The sequence below is a fragment of the Hemiscyllium ocellatum genome, chromosome 7 (genome assembly GCF_020745735.1).
Source record: "Hemiscyllium ocellatum isolate sHemOce1 chromosome 7, sHemOce1.pat.X.cur, whole genome shotgun sequence".
In the NCBI taxonomy this organism is placed as follows: Eukaryota; Metazoa; Chordata; class Chondrichthyes; order Orectolobiformes; family Hemiscylliidae; genus Hemiscyllium; species Hemiscyllium ocellatum.
In genome coordinates, this window is record NC_083407.1 from 65,025,687 (window position 1) to 65,045,131 (window position 19,445).

The 19,445-nt window shown below is 39.3% G+C and overlaps 1 protein-coding gene across 1 annotated transcript in view; it reads left to right on the forward strand.

The window, feature by feature from the left end:
* Positions 1-19,445, forward strand: part of LOC132817116 (integrin alpha-6-like) — a 92,139-nt gene that overhangs the window by 65,728 nt on the left and 6,966 nt on the right. The window contains exons 14-25 of the mRNA XM_060827296.1: positions 117-235; positions 3,009-3,198; positions 3,777-3,857; positions 4,029-4,108; positions 5,073-5,147; positions 5,276-5,378; positions 6,313-6,486; positions 7,206-7,304; positions 7,391-7,507; positions 7,612-7,710; positions 12,781-12,906; positions 17,640-17,777. Coding sequence (XP_060683279.1) covers positions 117-235; positions 3,009-3,198; positions 3,777-3,857; positions 4,029-4,108; positions 5,073-5,147; positions 5,276-5,378; positions 6,313-6,486; positions 7,206-7,304; positions 7,391-7,507; positions 7,612-7,710; positions 12,781-12,906; positions 17,640-17,750 — 1,374 coding nt within the window. The 3' untranslated portion in view covers positions 17,751-17,777. The remainder of the gene's footprint in view (positions 1-116; positions 236-3,008; positions 3,199-3,776; positions 3,858-4,028; positions 4,109-5,072; positions 5,148-5,275; positions 5,379-6,312; positions 6,487-7,205; positions 7,305-7,390; positions 7,508-7,611; positions 7,711-12,780; positions 12,907-17,639; positions 17,778-19,445) is intronic.

Consider the following 19,445-nt stretch of genomic DNA (forward strand, 5'->3'; position numbering starts at 1 on the left):
AGTTGTCATGGGCTAGCCTGAGATTTCTGTTCACTGAATAGCTTCTGTAAGTGTATTTCATGCAAAAGTTTCGAGGTTGTACAGTTATGGATTATCTAATTATTATTTTGATACAGGTTGAATTTTTGAAGGAAGGCTGTGGTTCTGATGGCATTTGCAAGAGTAACCTCAAGTTAGAATATGAATTTTGCTCCAAGGATCAAAACCAGCAGAATAACTTTATTCCTTTACCTAAGTAAGTCTTTAAATGACCAGTTGGATGTTTGTTTCAACATTTAAGCAAAGTTGTGAAATGGACCTATGTGGTTACTGTTAAAAGCTGTAATGATAGAAGTAACATCTTTCAATTTAAGAGGTGTGATCTTGGTAATAGTTCACATATAATTGTTCGTTAATTCAATTAAGAAGTAAATAAAAAGAAGTTACGCCTAACCTAAACAGCCCAGATCTCCACAACTGAGGAGCTTTGAGCTTGTTCATTTGAAGTTGTAAATCAATAATAATTGCATTTATTTAGCATCTTTTGCACATTAAAATATCCAAAACTCTGAATCACTGTAGCAACAATAGGGCAGTTGACCAAAAGTAATTTTTTCAGGAGTGACTTAAAGGAGGAGAGGAAATAATGAGGAAAGTAATGACTTAGAGTCTAGACGGTTGAAGATATGCTCACCATGAGAATAACTAAAATTGAGGAAAATAGACCGGCCAGAATGAGATGCATTCTGATATCTTAAAGCAGGAATGGACTGGAAGAAATTAGATCTGGGGTAGGCCCGGGCCATGGGTGGATTTGAGAACAATGTTGAAAATTTTAAAATTGATGCCTCATTTGAAGCTCAGCAAATGTGGGGATAATCAGGGAGTGAGTAAGGATAAGTGCACTGGGTTTTTGGATGATTTCAAGTTTATCAAGGTTAGCATATGGGAGTCCAACCAGGAGTGCATTGGAATAGTCCAGTCTGGAGGTAACAAAGGCAGGAATGACATTTCAAATGCCATTGAGCTTAGGTAGGGGCAAGGTTAGAAAATCTTAAGAAGTAGAATTGATTGGACTTGTTTATTGTTTCAGACAGTTGGATACTTTTGGTGTTGAGGGAATGGAGAAGGTAGCAGGGACTGAAGCCAACTGGTTCAGTAATGTTCTTTAGGGAAAGAAATTGACCAAACTTGCTTTTTCTGGTTGACATGTAACTCCAGACCTACAGCAATGTGGTAGACTCTTAACGATGGCATCCAGTCAGCAGAGGGTGGTTCAGGAAGTTCTCAAAATTGATTCTGAGCTTCTTGAAATATCATAACCTCAGTTCAGACATGGACAAAGAATCCTGCTGATCCTACCTATTGCATTCACTCCACTGAAGGATTTTTGCTAAATCGTATTGATGACCTTTTGGAAGCACTGATGATAACAAGGGAACAGATTGTACTCTGCGTGGGAGCCTTCCATTTCTATCACCAACAGTGGCTCAGTAACACTTCTCCTGGCTGAGCTGGCCACGTGCTGGAGGAAAGTTTGAGTCTGCAGCACGTGATGAGAAACCAACCAGAAAGAGAGACCAAATTGAGTGTTTTCACTAATCTATCTGTCACAGATGCATCGTTCTGTGATCATATCGGTTGGAGTGAATGTCTTTGTGCAAAAGACCTTGCTTCACATTGAGGATGTGCTTCGTTATATTTGGTGTGACTGCCGTATGAAATGGGATCAATTCAGAGCTGATCTATTATCTCAAAATTGGACCAGAATTGCATTGCACAGTGATCTGTAATTGCTATGTGCCTCACTTTACCACCAAGGCAGGGGTCTTGTTAAATGAATATGCCAGGAGCAGCACTATAAATAAATAGAAAAAGCTATGTTGCTGTTTTTGACAAACCTAAGTGATTTCCATAGCCAGTGGACCAAGTGGAAGCTCTGCGGCTGTTTTCCAGGAAAGGTATAGCACTGGCAACAGCCTGACAATGTGGATAATTTTCAAGGAATGTCCTTTTTACAAAAAAATAGCAAGGCAAATTATGCACAAATCTGTAATGGGATGGAATATTCTCCACGTGAGCTGGCTGGATGCAGTAACATGACAAATATTCAAAACCATTCAGGAAAAAGCAGCCCGTTTAGTTGGCTCTCCAGTTACCATCTTAAACCTGCTCATCTTCTGCGACCACCAACTCTCAGGATGGCCATTTTCCAGGGATCTTTTTGACAGCATTTTCCAAATCTCTTCTGTAGTCAGAAAAACAATGGCGGCAGACACATGTATCACCAGTTGCACGTTACCTCCAGGCTTCACCCATGTTAACTTTGGAAATATATCACCATTCCTTTACTGTAACTAGATCAATTTCGTTGAATTATCTTCCTACCAGCTCTGTAGATGTAGCCAGGCCACAGATAGCAGTGATTTGAGTAGGAGGGTCACCAACACCTTCTCAAGGGCAATTTGGAATTAATAATAAATACTCATTATCAGTCATAACCACTTTCCCTGTATGAATTTTCTTTAAAATCTGGAGTCTACCCAATACTTAGTAAGAGTAAATTTCTGCTCATAAAGTTCTGGATTGCTGATTGAGATAATGGAGCAGTCAAGAGGTAGTGAGGTGATGTGATGTATGAAAAGTAATGCTGTGTTTTCAGATGTCACTGAGGACAGCATGTAGATGAGAAATGGGAGAGCTCCTGCATAGATCAGAAGACACAGGGGTCACTAGAGGTATTGGTGCAAGATGAGATGCCATCAGTTGTGATATTCTAGGTATGATTTAGACAAATATGAATAGAACTAGATCAGAGCAACCCTAACCATGGAGAGCATTGATGGAGGAGAGTGTGCCTCAATATGAAAAGGCCTGAAGACAGGTCAAGAATCACAGCAAGGATACATTTAACTTCCATCACGTAAAATGTCATTTTTAACTTTGAGAGCTTTTCAAAATGGGGGCAATACTGAAACTTGATATGGACAGATTCAAACAACTCAAATTAATTCTTTCTGCTTCTTCAGGGATAAAACAATTCCAGTATTTAAATTAAAGGACCAGAAGGACATAGGGCTGAAAATAACTGTTACTAACAAGCCATCAGACCCCAAAAGACCAGAAGAAGATGGAGATGATGCACATGAAGCTCACCTGACTGCAACATTTCCAGACACTTTAACCTACTCTACATATCGAGCCCCGACATCAAACTCAGTAAGTGCTTAATTTATTTCTCCAATCACTCCCTTTCTTAATCCCTGTTCTGAAATTGCTGATCTTACAGATCTACTGTTGTATAGATACCAGCAGTCCAACATTACCTTATTCAAGCCAACCCTGTGAGACCGGCAGTGAGTGTGATTCAGCTTGGCATCTTTGGAACCCAATATTGTCAGCACCTAATGCCTATTAGGGATGTTAAACAGTGTCCAAAATGGAAATCCTGTCCTATTCTCTTCCTACTTTTGCCACTGCAAAATAATTCAGCAAATTGATCTTCGATTAAGATAAATGCTCGGCACAACATTGTGGGCCGAAGGGCCTATACTGTGCTGCACTATTCTATGTTCTATATTCTATGTTGTAAATTATAAAGATCCAAGTAGAAGCAGCTAGCTCACCTTAAACATATCAATTTCCTATCTATTTCAATAGGAGTTACATAGAGCAGTACTTTTATCAAACAACCATATAGGAGAGCTAAATTCTTGTTCTTAATTGTTGTCTCTTTTCCATACCTACTTAATTATTTACAGACATTTTACACATGTATGGCATTGTTTTTAAATTAGGATAAAATATTGTGCACAGCGAATCAGAATGGGTCTCAAGCAGTGTGCGATTTGGGGAATCCCTTAAAAAGAGGATCTGAGGTAAGCTATTTTTCACTTCAAGTTGTTAGTCAAATATAATTAAGTTGTTTATATTTCCTAAGTGTGAAATTGTACCATTAACATTAGCCCTGTTTCTGACTTAATATATTTTTCACTAGGATCTGATTTGTGTTTAACATAAATCTAATATGTTAGCCATTTTGGTTTTAGGTTGTTTTCTACTTAGTCATGAGTACTGCAGGAATTACATTGGACACCAGGAACCTTAATATCAATCTACAACTGGATACGTAAGGCTAACTTAACATTTCTATTTATTTAAATGAATATATATTTAGAATTGCAGCTGCTGAAGAGGCAATAGCATCTTATAAATAAAGAGCAAGGGTATGCCATTATTGTCCCTCACTGCTTTGTCAATGCTAATCTGGTTGTTTCCTCAAATTCCCAACCCTAATAGATTTTCATCTACTTGCTGAACAAAAATCAATCCACTTCTGCCTTTAAAGTATTCAAGGATTCTTTGCCACCTTTTCACGAAGAGGATTTCAAAGATTCGTGACATTCTCTGAAAGAAAATTCTTTGCCATTGCTCTGTTTTAAGTGGGTGATCCCTGATTTTTTTAAACAGTGCCCTCTACTCGTTGATCATCCCATAAGAGGAAACTTTATCTCCACATCGGTTTCAACAAAATTCCTCAGGGTTTTGGATGTTTCAATCAAGTCATCCAAACCTCCAGCCTAGCTTGTCCATCCTTACTCAAGGAGACAACTGCCCATTCCAAATATTAGTCCGATAAACCTTCTCCAAACTGTTTTTTCAATCCATGTACATCCTGCCTTGAATAAGGAGACCAATAGTATACACAGTACTTTACATGTGATCTCACCAGTGCCCTGTGTAACTTTTGTATTCCTTTCCGCTCGGAACCTTTCTTAATTACAGTACTTTGCTGTTCGAGTATACGCATGTTTTGCGTGCACATGGACATCCAGATCCCTCTGCTCCTATTTTGTACCCTTATTAGATGTTCATGAAATGTAATTCCAGAAGCAATTACTGAATAATAATCAGAAGTACCCAGACCAGGTTACTATGGCCATTTAGCTCCACCAAACATCAACAAATTCAAACCTCTACTTGCGATCTTCTGAATTACTTGCTGCCTTGATCAGCTTAGCTACCAAAGAGCCAACTTTAATATTTTGATCGATTGATTATTTTGTGATTGAGTCTTTAATTTCCATTTACAGGACCAGCGAACAGGCTAATGTATCATCAATTGCTACTGCTCAAGTTATGATTGAACTACTTTTGTCTCTGGTTGGGTGAGTAAAGTGTCCTGCTTTCTGTCCTTTTGGGTGTGAATATATTCTCTATTGTGTCTGTCTGCTGCGTTGAAGGAAATAAATAGAATAAACATTGAAGCATAAGTCATGTCATTTTGTTTGAACAGTGCTGCCAAACCATCTCAAGTATATTTTGGAGGTTCCCCAAAGGGTGAGAGTGCTGTGAAGACTGAAGAGGATGTAGGGAGTTTGATTCAGTATGAGTTCAGGGTAAGTGTAGCAACATAGAGTCATAAAGACGTACAGCACAGAAACAGAATCTTCAGTTCAACTCGTCCATGCCGACCAGATATCCTCAATAAATCTAATCCCATTTGCCAGCATTTGACCCGTATCCCTCGAAACCCTTCCTATTCATATACCCATCCAGATGCCTTTTAAATGTTGTAATTGTATTACCCTCTAACACTTCATCTGACAGCTCATTCCATACAAGCATCACCTTCTGCATGAAAAAGTTGCCCCTTATGTCCCTTTTAACTCTTTCCCTTCTCACCCTTAATCTATGCCCTCTAGTTCTTGACACCCGAAACCAGGGAAAAGATCATATCTATTAAACCTATCCATGCTCCTCATGATTTTATAAACCTCTATAAGGTCACCCCTCAGCCTCTGATGCTCCAAGGAAAAGAGCCCCAGCCTGTTCAGCCTCTCCCTATAGCTCAAACACTCCAATCCTGGCAACATCCTTGAAAATCTTTTCTGAAGCCTTTTCAAGTTTCACAACATCCCTCCTTTAGCTGGGAGATCAGAATTGCACACAATATTCCAAAAGTGGCCTGACCAATGTCCTGTACAGTCAAATGACCTCTGAACTTGTATTCTCAATGCTCTGACTATCCTATCTACCTGGGACTCTGCTTTCAAGGAACTCTGAACCTGCACTCCAAGGTCTCTTTATTCAGCAACACTCCTCCAGGACCTTACCATTAAGTGTAGAAGTCCTGCCCTGATTTGCCTTTCCAAAATGCAGCACCTGATCTTTAAAAGTAAGTTAGTGATGAAATTTCCTTAATATTTTAGATGTTAAATAATATGCAAAGTGTTGTTAGTTTAAAACCTTGCCTGGAGACTGACTGTAACTTATTAAACAGTGAAAAGAATTACATTGATTTACACTTCAAAATGTGTTCTTTCCCCACAGATAATCCATTTGGGCACCTCACGTAAAACTCTGAACAATACCTGGCTACAAATCAGGTGGCCAAAAGAAATAAATAATGGAAAATGGCTGCTCTATTTGGTGAAAATTGATTCAAAAGGCATCGATAATATTAAATGCATGCCTGAAGATGAAATCAATAACCAAGGTTTTAAGGTAATTAATAGTTGATTTTTAACTCTAAGCTGAAATTAATTTATAAGGTTATTGTGTCTTGAGTGTAATAAAGCATTGCTTTTATTGGTGAGTTCTGCTGTCACGAACATCAAGTTGAGTATTTCTCATACAATCAATCAAACATGTGTATTTGGTTATTTTTAGTAAGTAACCTGATTTAGGGAGAGTGTTTTACTTTTCCACAGAAGCCAGCTTTAATTCTTATTTGTTTGTCCTTTTAAAAAAAATGTTGATAGTAAGGTGGAGCACACACGCTAGCACAGGGGGAAGAATGAGAAATCAGTATTGTGACATATTGTCTGTGGAGTGTGTTTATATAGTTTCCTTCATGCAGACACTTACTCTCCCCTCACTAAGAGCATTGGTAGAGGAGAATAGTCTTCTGGTGTCTCTGTCAAGTAACTGTTCTTTCTGACACACACAATTTCTAGCAATGAGCACCATGTAATGATCAGGCTCAGGAAGTGTAATGTAGTTTTTTTGCTCTCATTTTCTAGCTGGGAAGTGAAGTGTTTATAAAGGCCTAAGTGCCACATCAGCTGAGATCAGGTAACCTAGCACAATTTGGGAATAACACTTCAATCTTTGTGATCTATTTACGTCTCAGATATACATTTCTATTGATAACATCTATTTACAGACATAATCCACTAATTATTGTGATTTCTTGTAACCTATATGCAGTTATTTTATTTCAGGAAGTTCCTAATCAAATAAGGAAAAGAAGACAGCTTGAGGCCAATGGACCCAAGAAGTCAAGAATAACGTTATCTCCTAAAAGAAAATATATAACTCTAGTAAGTGCAGATAGGGATCCAAAACTTTTGTTTCAAAATTCTTTTTGTTCCAAAACTGACTGTGAGACTATACAAACATTCTACAGGATTGTGACCAGATGAACACTACTAGATGTGTTGATATAAAATGTCCCCTTCAAGGACTTGATAGCAGTGCGTTCCTGGTTTTACGTTCAAGGTTATGGAACACCACTTTCCTAGAGGTAAATATGAACTGAATAGTGATTGCTAGTCTTTGGTATATGAGCTTTTAAAATTATTTTTAATAAAATCCTGTGCGTTTAATATACTTTCCGTTATTTAACAGGAATTTTCCAAATTGAATTACCTTGATATCATTGTTAAAGCCACGATAACTGCTGAATCTCAGGCCAAAAACATTGTGATTAATAACGCTGAAACTAAGGTAATTTACTTGTGATTAAGAAGAAAGTAAAGGTACAGTGTTTCAAATCCAGTTATCTGGAGTTTTTTTGTTGTGCTACTTTGTGTTACTCATTTAATAACAATTAAAATTAAAATAACTTGTTAGTTTCTTGAGCTAAGTCCTGCCTTGGCTCTGTGGCATACTGACAGGTTACTGACATTGTGTACCTGTCTTTTTCTGTGCTCCAAGGAGTCCAAGTGACCCTTGTTCAAAACTGCAATTCATATCAGCCAAACTAAAATTCAGCAAGATCCAAATTCTGGCAGAGACTCAATTCCTAGGCTGCAGCACTAGAGACACATTACATGTACGTAAACAGCATTTCAAGAAACGCCAAAAACCGTTTTGGACAAAATAAAGTTCTCATGATTTAATTTAAACACACCACTATATATGTGATAAATAATGTTTTCGATTAGATTCCCTACAGTATGGAAACAAGTCCATAAGACCATAAGACATAGGAGTGGAAGTAAGGCCATTTGGCCCATCGAGACCACTCCGCCATTCAATCATGGCTGATGGGCATTTCAACTCCACTTACCAGCTTTCTCCCTGTAGCCCTTAATTCCTCGAGACAACAAGAATCTATCAATCTCGGCCTTGAAGACATTTAGCGTCCCAGCCTCCACTGCACTCCGTGGCAATGAATTCCACAGGCCCACCACCCTCTGGCTGAAGAAATGTCTCCGCATTTCTGTTCTGAATTGATCCCCTCTAATTCTAAGGCTGTGTCCACGGGTCCTAGTCTCCTCGTCTAATGGAAACAATTTCCTAGCGTCCACCCTTTCCAAGCCATGTATTATCTTGTACATCTCTATTAAGTCTCCCCTTAATCTTCTAAACTCCAATGAATATAATTCCAGGATCCTCAGCCGTTCCTCATATGTTAGACCTGCCATTCCAGGGATCATCCGTGTGAATCTCCGCTGGACACGTTCCAGTGCCAGTATGTCCTTCCTGAGGTTTGGGGACCAAAACTGGACACAGTATTCCAAATGGGGCCTAACCAGAGCTTTATAAAGTCTCAGTAGCACAACGGTGCTTTTATATTCCAACCCTCTTGAGATAAGAGACAACATTGCATTCGCTTTCTTAATCACGGACTCAACCTGCATGTTTACCTTTAGAGAATCCTCGACTAGCACTCCCAGATCCCTTTGTACGTTGGCTTTACTAATTTTCTCACCATTTAGAAAGTAGTCTATGCTTTTATTCTTTTTGCCAAAGTGCAAGACCTCGCACTTGCTCACGTTAAATTCCATCAGCCATTTCCTGGACCAGTCTCCCAACCTTCTGTAGACTCCCCACTTCCTCAGTACTACCTGCCTGTCCACCTAACTTCGTATCATCGGCAAACTTCGCTAGATTTCCCCCAGTCCCCTCATCCAAACCATTAATATATAATGCGAATAGCTGTGGCCCCAACACTGAACCCTGCGGGACACCGCTCGTCACCGGCTGCCATTCTGAAAAAGAACCTTTTATCCCAACTCTCTGCCTTCTGTTAGACAGCCAATCCTCAATCCATCCCAGCAGCTCACCTTGAACACCATGGGCCCTCACCTTGCTCAGCAGCCTCCCGTGGCACCTTATCAAAGGCCTTTTGAAAGTCTAGATAGACCACATCCACTGGGTTTCCCTGGTCCAACCTACTTGTCACCTCTTCAAAGGATTCCAACAGGCATGACCTCCCCTTACTAAATCCATGTTGACTTGTTCTAATCAGACTCTGCTCTTCCAAGAATTTAGAAACCTCATCCTTAATGATGGATTCTAGAATTTTACCAACAACTGAGGTTAAGCTAATTGGCCTATAATTTTCCATCTTTTGTCTTGATCCTTTCTTGAACAAGGGGGTTACAACAGCCATCTTCCAATCATCCGGGACCTTTCCTGACTCCAGTGACTCTTAAAAGATCTCAACCAATGCCTCCACTATTTCCTCAGCCACCTCTCTCAGAACTCTAGGGTGTATCCCATCGGGGCCAGGAGATTTATCAATTTTAAGACTTTTTAACTTTTCTAGCACTATCTCTTTTGTAACGGCAACCATACTCAACTCAGCCCCGTGACTCCCTTTAATTGTTGGGATATTACTCATGTCTTCCACTGTGAAAACTGACGCAAAGTACTTGTTAAGTTCTCCTGCTATTTCCTTATCTCCCATCACTAGGCTTCCAGCATCAGTTTGAAGTGGCCCAATGTCTACTTTTGCCTGTCGTTTGTTTCTTATGAACTGAAAGAAACGTTTACTATCATTTCTAATATTACTGGCTAGCCTACCTTCATATTTGATCCTCTCATTTCTTATTACACTCTTTGTTATCCTCTGTTTGTTTTTGTATCCTTCCCAATCTTCTGATTTCCCACTGTTCTTGGCCACTTTATAGGATCTCTCTTTTTCTTTAATACATTTCTTGACTTCCTTTGTCAGCCATGGTTGTCTAATCCCTCCCCGGATAATCTATCTTTTCTTGGGGATGAACCTCTGTACAGTGTCCTCAATTATACCCACTTTGGGTATAATTTGTCCTTTGGCCAGCAAGTCCGCTCTGACCCTCTGAAGAGTAACCCACCCAGACCCATTCTCATACCCTATATTTACCTCTGACTGATGCACCTAACACTATGGGCAATTTTTATCATGGCCAACCCACCTGACCCACACAATCTTTGGATTGTGGGAGGAAACCCATGCAGACATGGGGAGAATGTGCCCGTCAGTCGCCCGAGGTGGGAATCAAGCCCGGGTCCCTGGTGTTGTGAGACAGCAATGCTACCCACTGAGCGACCGTGCCTCCATGTTTGTTATTACTGATTAATACCTAACTGGATTGAAGCTCTGTGTAAAAGATGTCACCAAACTTACATTTTATGCTCATCAGAACGTTAAGGAATGATGGCAAGTAAACAATAGACATATTAATCATATTTTCCTTTGTCCACTGTGGGTAATTGTCCAGAATGCATTTGACATCGTAAATTTGTAAAAAAGTAATGGATTAATTCTGGGATAATGAACATGGACTTGTAAAAGCAGGACCTAGAGTCATTGAGGCCTTCAGCACAGAGAAAGGCGCCTTTGGCCTTCTGTGTCCACTCCGGTCACAAACAACCACCAACTATTCTGAACCCTTTTTTCTAGCGCTTTGTCCATAGCCTTGTATGCCTTGGCATCACAAGTGCACATCTCAATACTATCTAAATATTATGAGGGTTTCTGCCACTACCAATCTCACAGCCAGATTCCTCCATCCTTTGGGTGAAAAAAGATTTCCCTCACATCTCCTTCTGCCTCTCAACTTAAATCTGTGAATCCTGGTCATTGATTCCTCCACTACATAGAAATGTTTCTTCCTGTTCTACCCTATCCCTCCTAATTTTATATATCACAACCTCCGTTATAATAAAACAACTCGAGTCTGTCCCAGTCTCTCGCTTCATAACTGAAGCTCTCCAGCCCAGGCAGCATCCTGGTGAATTTCCTCTGCACCCTCTCCTGTGTTATCACATCTCACCTCTAATGTGGATTCCAGAATTGCACACTATTTTAGCTGTAGTCAAACTAACGTTTTATACTAAATGATTTCAAGCATAAGAGTTCTAGGAATGACAGGAATGAGGTAATGTTTTGTCTGGCTATGTCTGCTTTTCATGTGTGTGAATCCAATAAAAAATGTTACCTAAATTGAGGTATTCAGAGATCATAACAATATGGATAGGGAGCTGGCTAGGATATAAAGATGGTGCAAAGAGACAGTGGTTTGGCTCCGAAGGTCTGAAATTTCCTCCGTAATGGCTCTGCCTTGACTCCTTTTAAGATGATGCTTACAACTCACACACTTGATTTGCATTCACCTGCTATAAAATCTCTGTGGTCTTTTTTTGTCCTTATTTTCTTTCTTCACGTCCCTGTGAAGCACTTTGGGATGTTTTACTATATTGATAATGCTCATAAATGAAAATGTATTTGTTTCTGGAATTAGTAGAATGTAGGTCATGATATAAGTTATCTATCTATCTATTAGGATCACTTTTGTTTGCTAATTACATAAGTAATTGAAAAAAGGCACAAGTATTTTGAAGCTTGCTGATGCCAAATTTGAGTGGATGGCCAACTGTGAGGGAGAATGGCAGGAGGACATTCAGCATGGGAATTTAGATAACTGAGTGACAGGTGCATGTCATGTATGGAAAAAATTGTTTCCCTTTTTAAGAAATGAAATATGTTCTTAAAAGGTTATGTTGTAAAAGTGGATTATCAAAGTTTTAGTCATTCAGCAAGTGGTTTTTATATCTATATTGAACATAAAAGTAAGGAGGTGATGTTGAGCTACACTTGGTGCAGTTCTGAGCATGCCAGAGTGAGGAGTGCCATTGAGGCCATAGAAAAGTTTAAAAGGTGGGCCAGGTTAGCAGCAGCTCAGAATGAAAATGATGCAGTTATTTCACACGCAAATTTCATGGATGATCAAACCGTAGTTTACAAGGTTATGAAAAATTTTGAACAAGTAAATTATGAAAGATTACTGCTAGTATTTACAAGTAATTGACTAAGAACAACAACTAGAAGGATGAAGGGAGAAGGTGAAATGTTAATGCATGTGAAGACAGTTTCAGGTACATGGGCAGCTCCTGCTATAGCTGTGAAAATCACGTGGTGTTAAGCTACTAACGAAGATGTTTCAAGATCATTGAAAAGACATCTGCCAGACAGGGCCCTCTGCTGACAATTTCACTATAAACTGTAGTTGATGGACATGCTTTTCTGACTTTTCCAATGGATTGGGTAAAGCCACACAATATTTGAACATTGCATCCTGAATGTCCATGTAGTTCTCTCAATCACATACAGGCAATTTCTACTTATGAGCCCAAAGTGCATATGAAACAGGCACAAGTGGTGTCTCCCATATTGGAAGATGTTTAATTTACTTTAAAAATATTTCCAATCGATTTTAAATTAATGAGTACAATGGCAGATGGTCAATCCTGTGTATTTAAAAAAAAAACCTGATATGCAACTTTGTTATCCTGTTCTTTCAGGTACGAGTCACAGTGTTCCCTGAAAAAACTGAGAATCATTACTTTGGAGTTCCTTGGTGGGTTGTTTTTGTCGCTATCCTGGTTGGAATTTTGCTGCTGGCGCTGCTAGTATTTTTATTATGGAAGGTGAGTGGCACTAGAGAGGAAGCAAGTTGAGCTAACTTCAAAGAAATTTGGTCTGCAACATGTCTCTGATTCCACGTGGGAGTGGTACAGCTTGAACTTGTAAAATATATAAAGGTTTCAGCATACCAAACCTCTGGTTCAGTAGCTTATGTTTATCTTTCAACGGTAAACTACACGGCATAGCTTTATTTCATCCTAAGTTTTTCATTTATCATTCTTCATGTTTGAGCCTTGGTAGTGAGTTAAGGTATTACATTTATTCAGGAAGATTCCGTTCTCACCTAAAACTTCCCTAAATGCGTACTCTTCCCTAAAAAGGTCACTTGCTGGCAGCTAGAAGTATGAGCCATACCCAGGAGACCTCTGTCCTGATATTGTGCACAAGAAAAGATAACTGTGCACAGGCTGAGAATTGAACCTGGTCTCTCTGTGGTGTAACTTGATGTTAATATTTCTTGTGCAATTTTACTACCTCTTGAGGTGCTAACTTTACATTGGAGCACAGTTCCAAGAATGGTGGTAACTCTCTGGTCTTTGACTTCAATGACATTGTAATCCCAAACAACAGTGTTTGTTTATTTGTGAAAAATGTCATAGCTGAACCTGTCCTACACTTGCCCTATACCCACAGATATTTATTCCAACAAAGTTTATAGGATTCAATTCATTTGGATCCTTGTCTGATATTGTAAAAGCTTTTACAGAAATTGTATCAGCTCATTTTTTAAAAAATGGGCACAGCACAGGACATGGCTAGTTGAGTCATTTAGGTTTGTGCTGGCAAAATGGCATATTCTCTCAATATGCTTTGTCATGATCCATCTGGAAATCTCCCAGTCTTCTCTAAGAAGATCATCCTCAGCTTCTCCAATCTAACACTTAACTGAAACCCTCATTCCTCAGAATGTAGACTTTGTTTCTTATTTTCAGCCTGTCATTGTCCTTCGTACCAAAATGTATCATATCAAATTCCTTTATGTTAAACTTAATTTGCCACCCATTCCACCAAAATTGTCTGTCTTCTTGAAGCCTATCATTAGGCTACACACAGTTCGGTATTCTTACAAGTTTTGTATCTCAAGTTCTATTTTTTTATTTCAAAATCTGCAAATTTCTACCCAGTACACCAAAGTCTAAATCATTAAAATATATCCAGAGCAACAGTGATCATGATACTGACCCCTTGGAAACTCTACTGTATACAGTCATGCCAAATGAAAAGCAACTGGTCAACACTGCTCTGATTCCTGTAACTCAGCCAATTTTCAGTACATGATTTTACCTCTTATTTCATGCATTCACAGTGACAGCACTTTATAAAATTTTTTTGGGAAGTTTACATAAATCACTCATTAATCCACACTTACTCAAGCAACTGTTAGTTTTATCCCAATTGTTGTTTCTGAAACATTTCTCACCACCTGTTGTTGCAAAATTTAACTTAATAGTTTTTTTTATTTGAGCAAAGATATAACATTTGCAGTTCTCCTGTTTTCTGGCACATTTGATGCATCTTTGAAGGATTGGTAGATAGCAATTTCTGTTGACATCCTCCAATGAGTCATAATTCATCCTGGTGACGTACCAACTTGCAGTGGAACCAGCCCATTCAATATTTTCTCTTTATCATTTTTTAAACAATTCAGAATCTCAAATACTAGCTCTTTCATTATGATTTTAGCAGTGTCAATTTCCTTCAAAATGCAATATGGGCAAAGCACATAGTACCTCAGCAATGTCCCCTGTCTCCATGCTAAAGATCCTGATTTTCCCCCACACACCTCTCCTTATTACCCATCAACTATATACAGTAGTCAACCCCCTCCCTTACCCATGCGGATACGTTCCAAGACCTACCTCCAAAGCCTGAAACCGTGGGTAGAAGTGAACCCATGCATTTAAATGGGAAATTTACCTTCCCGGCAGCTCCTGGTCCCTGGTTCTGGAAGGTTCCTTATAATTTGTTCGGGCCATGATAAACTGCAAGTAACTGAAACCATGGAAAACGATTCCGCAGATACGGGGATCACCCTGCATAAGCTTAGGGAAGACGTTTGCATTCTACTTTTATTAGCTGCAAGTTCTGTCCTCAAACTTTTTTTTAACTTATCCTCTGAATTTTTTCAGTCTGGTTCTCTTAATTTATAAACACATCATTTGTTATATATTCCACACCAACCCCTAACTCCTGCCCACCAGGGGTACATACTTAGACTGTACATGAACCACCTTTTTAAAGGTAGCCCATTTTTTAGCACAGATTTGCTGATCAGTTTTTGCTTTCAACTTATCCAAGACAAATCCATTCTCACCTAATGAAATTGGTTCTCTTAGTGAAGTGTTTTAAATCTAGATTACTCCTTGTACTTCCTGCACTTAATCTATACCTTAAGAGATTCTGATAACAGTTGGTCTGAATATTCTCCAACTGATACATGCCCCATCTCAGACCCCAGAAGCAGACACAGCAATACTTTCTTTATTACTTAAATGAGAATTTTCTAATCAAGAAAATTCGATTGAGTATACTTCTTTCCTCTGTGCCTTTTGTTACTATCAGATTATGTCAGTATAAGTTAAGTTTCTATTATCGTTGCACTGTAATCATTGTAGCTCTCTTGAAATTTGCTCCTCTTTATTCTCTTTTATCAACATTGTTGTTCCTCTTGCTTTCTTTTCTTCTCCATCCATTTCTTGAATACCTTGAATTTTGGAATATTTAGTACCCAGTCCTATCTTTTTTTGAGCTACCTGTTATCACTATAATATCATATTCCTATGTGGTTATCAATACCTACGGTTCACCAGTCTTCCGTACCAAAGCATGTGCATCCACTGCAAACTAATTTAGATTTATTGCATTCTGTTTTAATCTTCGCCCACTTGATTTTTTATTGTAATGCAATGTGTTTCTCCTAATTTTTTTGTGAACTTTGTTTCCCTTTGGAATTCTATATTCTGGTTCCAATCATCTGTACCAAGTTAGTTTGAATCATGGCAATCTGCCCTGGAAGACATTGGCCCCAGTTTTATGGAGGATACAACCCTTCTGGCCAGTATGCATCCAGTCTTTCCTTGAGCTGCATGTAGTGACCTGGGGATTTAAAATGCCCCCTCAACCATTTCCTGATCTGGCACATGGCAGTGGGAGCAATTCAGAGATCACTAGATTTGTGAGCTTCTTTATTAATCTTATGCCTTGCTCTCTGAACTCTGCCGAGGAGAACTCTCTTTCTACCTATGTTATTGAAACTGATAAGGGGCATTATTCAAGACTGTTGACAGACAAATGCATACCACTTCCTCTGTTGCACTGCAATCACTTTGATATTCTTGACCCTGACGCCAGACATACAACTCACCTTTCCAGATTCAGGAGTCTTTTCATGTAACTGTTGAATTCTCAATTAGTATTGTTTATCTTTCCCTTACTGCCCTTGCTCTCCCATATATGCAATGCCATGTGTGATGCCATAGATCTGATTGTGGCTGCACTTCAAGGAACCTTTGCCCTCCCCAACATTCAGAAGTGAATATCAGTTGTAAAGTGAGATGCAGCACTACTTGCTGCATCTCCCTTGATGATCTGGTGGTATTCATTCCTTCTCCGCCTCTATTCTCTGAAGCTGCGGGCTGACCACACCCAGAGTAAGCTATGCAAGTGGCTCCTAGACCCCAGGATAGGTGCCAGGTGGTGCTCAAGCTCTGAAACTTGAAGCTTTAGCTCCCTTGGCTGATGGTACTTCCTACGTACATGGTTGTTCACAACATGCGCAGAGCTTCCCCATAGAACAGGATGTGTACCTAGCAAAGCTAAGGTATCCTGTCATACCTTACATAGTAACCTTAAAAAAAAGCTTAAAGTTTATCACTTGATTTCATTATTTTTCACCTGATTTAATTATTCAAATTAATTATCTTGGCCTTGAGCGTGATCTAAGGATCTAAATATTTTAGATTAGATTAGATTCCCTGCAGTGTGGAAACAGGCCCTTCAGCCCAACCAGTTCACACTGACCCTCTGAAGAGTAACCCACCCAGACCCATTTTCCTAACACTATGGGCAATTTAGCATGGCCAATTCACCTGGCCTGCACATCTTTGGACTGTGGGAGGAAACCCATGCAGACACAAGGAGAATGTGCAAACTCCACACAGACTTGATATGTGATCCCTTTCATTGTGTTGCTCTGTGCACCCTGCATTCAGTTTCACTAATTCAGGACAGAGATGGAACCTTCTGGTTATGGTACTTGCATAATGCCTTTGTTCTCTAGGATATGAGATGGGGAAATTTACTTTTTATGTACCTCATTGAGTTCTGTTGTAAAGCTTTCGGTTCTGGAGCTTGATATTGGAAAATGCTTAACATTTAGTTGGATTTTTGATTGGCAATTTACTGAATCTTGCTAACAGTTCCAGAAATTACAGCAGACTACCCCTCTTGGGTACCCTTTACAGGGGCCTTAAAGATTCTCTTAATTTCGTAATCAATTCAATAAAGTGTGATGAGTCAGAATATGATGACTTTGAAATTAGTAAGTGCCAATTGACCAATTCCTTTATTTAAAAAAAATGCATTTTAAAACTACTGATGAATGTGTTCTGAAACAGCATGTGTTTCATAAAATGATATCCACATTAACATTAATTGTTCAGCTTTTCACCATACTGTGTACTGATAACTGGCGTTTAAAAAAATTGTGATTATTACACCACTTGTTTTCTTGTAGCTTGGCTTCTTCAGGAAAAACAGAAAAGCTTCTCACAATGTTCCTTGGTATTCCAAGGCTGAGATCTCCGTTCAGCCATCTGACAAAGAAAGACTTACTTCTGATGCATAATGTTGACCCACTTCCCTCATTGATTTGGTAAATAGTCCAATGGTCTCCGATTCATGGCTTGGAGGGGCATGGTGTGTGGAGCTTGGCATCATTTTTACTCCCCGCTTACTTCCAACGCACAGCATTAACATCTAATCAAATCCTTTCTCCATCATTTAAGTTGCTTTATGATGTTGGGCTTTGGCGGTGGGGAGAATTTAAAGTTGACACAGAACTCAAATCAATGAGAAAACAATTTTTTGAATCGATGAACTGCCATCTATATTTAAAGGCATATATTTATTCAGCCAGTAGTAACATATAGTCATTAATAAAATCTGAATTTACAATGTTATTCTTCACAAAGGAAATAAGAGAAAATTATCTAGTATGTTACACACTAAACATGTAATATAAAGCTGCTATTAAATTAATTGAGACATTTGGTACCACTTACGTGTTAATTGCAGCTATTAATGACCTTTTGCATGGAAATCTCCTGCGTGGGAAATGGTGCTTTTTCTTCAGGCCACTGGAAATGGGAGCTTTCAATCTTCGGTTCTCTTGCAGGTTCCAGCTTTCAGAATTTATATCTGAAAGGTCTATCTTTACTTTTCCTCTGTTGCTATTTGGAATGCTGTGTTCAGAACTGATAAATGTGCTGCATGTCTACATTGTATGTTTTGTAATGGGCATTAACAAAGAACGTTTTTGACCTTGAATTACTGTTTGAGATTCATTGATTGTTGTTGGTCAGATACTTATAGTCTGTAATTCTTTCCTTTCATGAGCCAAAATATAGGGCTGTGTTCAGAGGCAGGTGTGTGTGTAAATGTCTACTACCTTTTACCATATCAATTTGCAGTATCCGCCCCATCCCAGGTTCATTTGCCAGGAAGTGGCTAGGAGGTGCTGTACTACCTGCCCATTGCATGCGTAGCCTTTGAAAACATTGTTGGCGAGTGACTGAAATTAGCCAGTTGGTCTCTAGGTTTCTGGATGCATTTGGGAACAGCATAGTTGCAATGAGGCAGTTACCTGGAAGGTGATCATCACTTTAGACAAACCTAGAGGTCCTCCCCTGGTTTCAGTTTTAGCCACAAGCTGTCCTGTAGCCAGACTGCTGAGACAATTTTCTTCCTCATCCTAATGTAAAGCTAAAAAAGTTAGAATAGGTGCAAAAAAAACCAAAGAACTGCAGATGATGGAAATCAAGAACAAAATCTGAAATTGCTGGAAAAACTCTGCAGGTCTGGCAACATCTGAGAAGGGAAAGCAGAGTTAACATTTTGGATCCAGTGACCCTTCAGAACTGTTCTTCAGTTCTGAAGAAGGGTCACTAGACCCGAAATGTTAACTCTGCTTTCTCTACACAGATGCTGCCAAACCTGCTGAGTTTTTCCAGCAATTCCTGATCTTGTTAGAGAGTGTGTGCCTCTGTCTTGAGTGTCCTCTCCCTCATTCACCTGAAAAGACATTCTGCTGCTTTTTCTTTTCAGTGCAGACAGATTTTTTTTTTCTTTGCTCGCTTTGTTCCCCCACACTGCCCGTAAGAGCGGTAGTGCTTATTTTTCCCAGCACCCACGTGATGTGTGTGCAGGTGTAAGGCACAGTGAAGAACGAGTGTAGAAATCTTTATTCATAATCTACCACCGGGAAGAAAGGAAACACCCGAGTAGCCGGTGGCAAGCAGTGCCCTTCTCGACAAAGGGCATT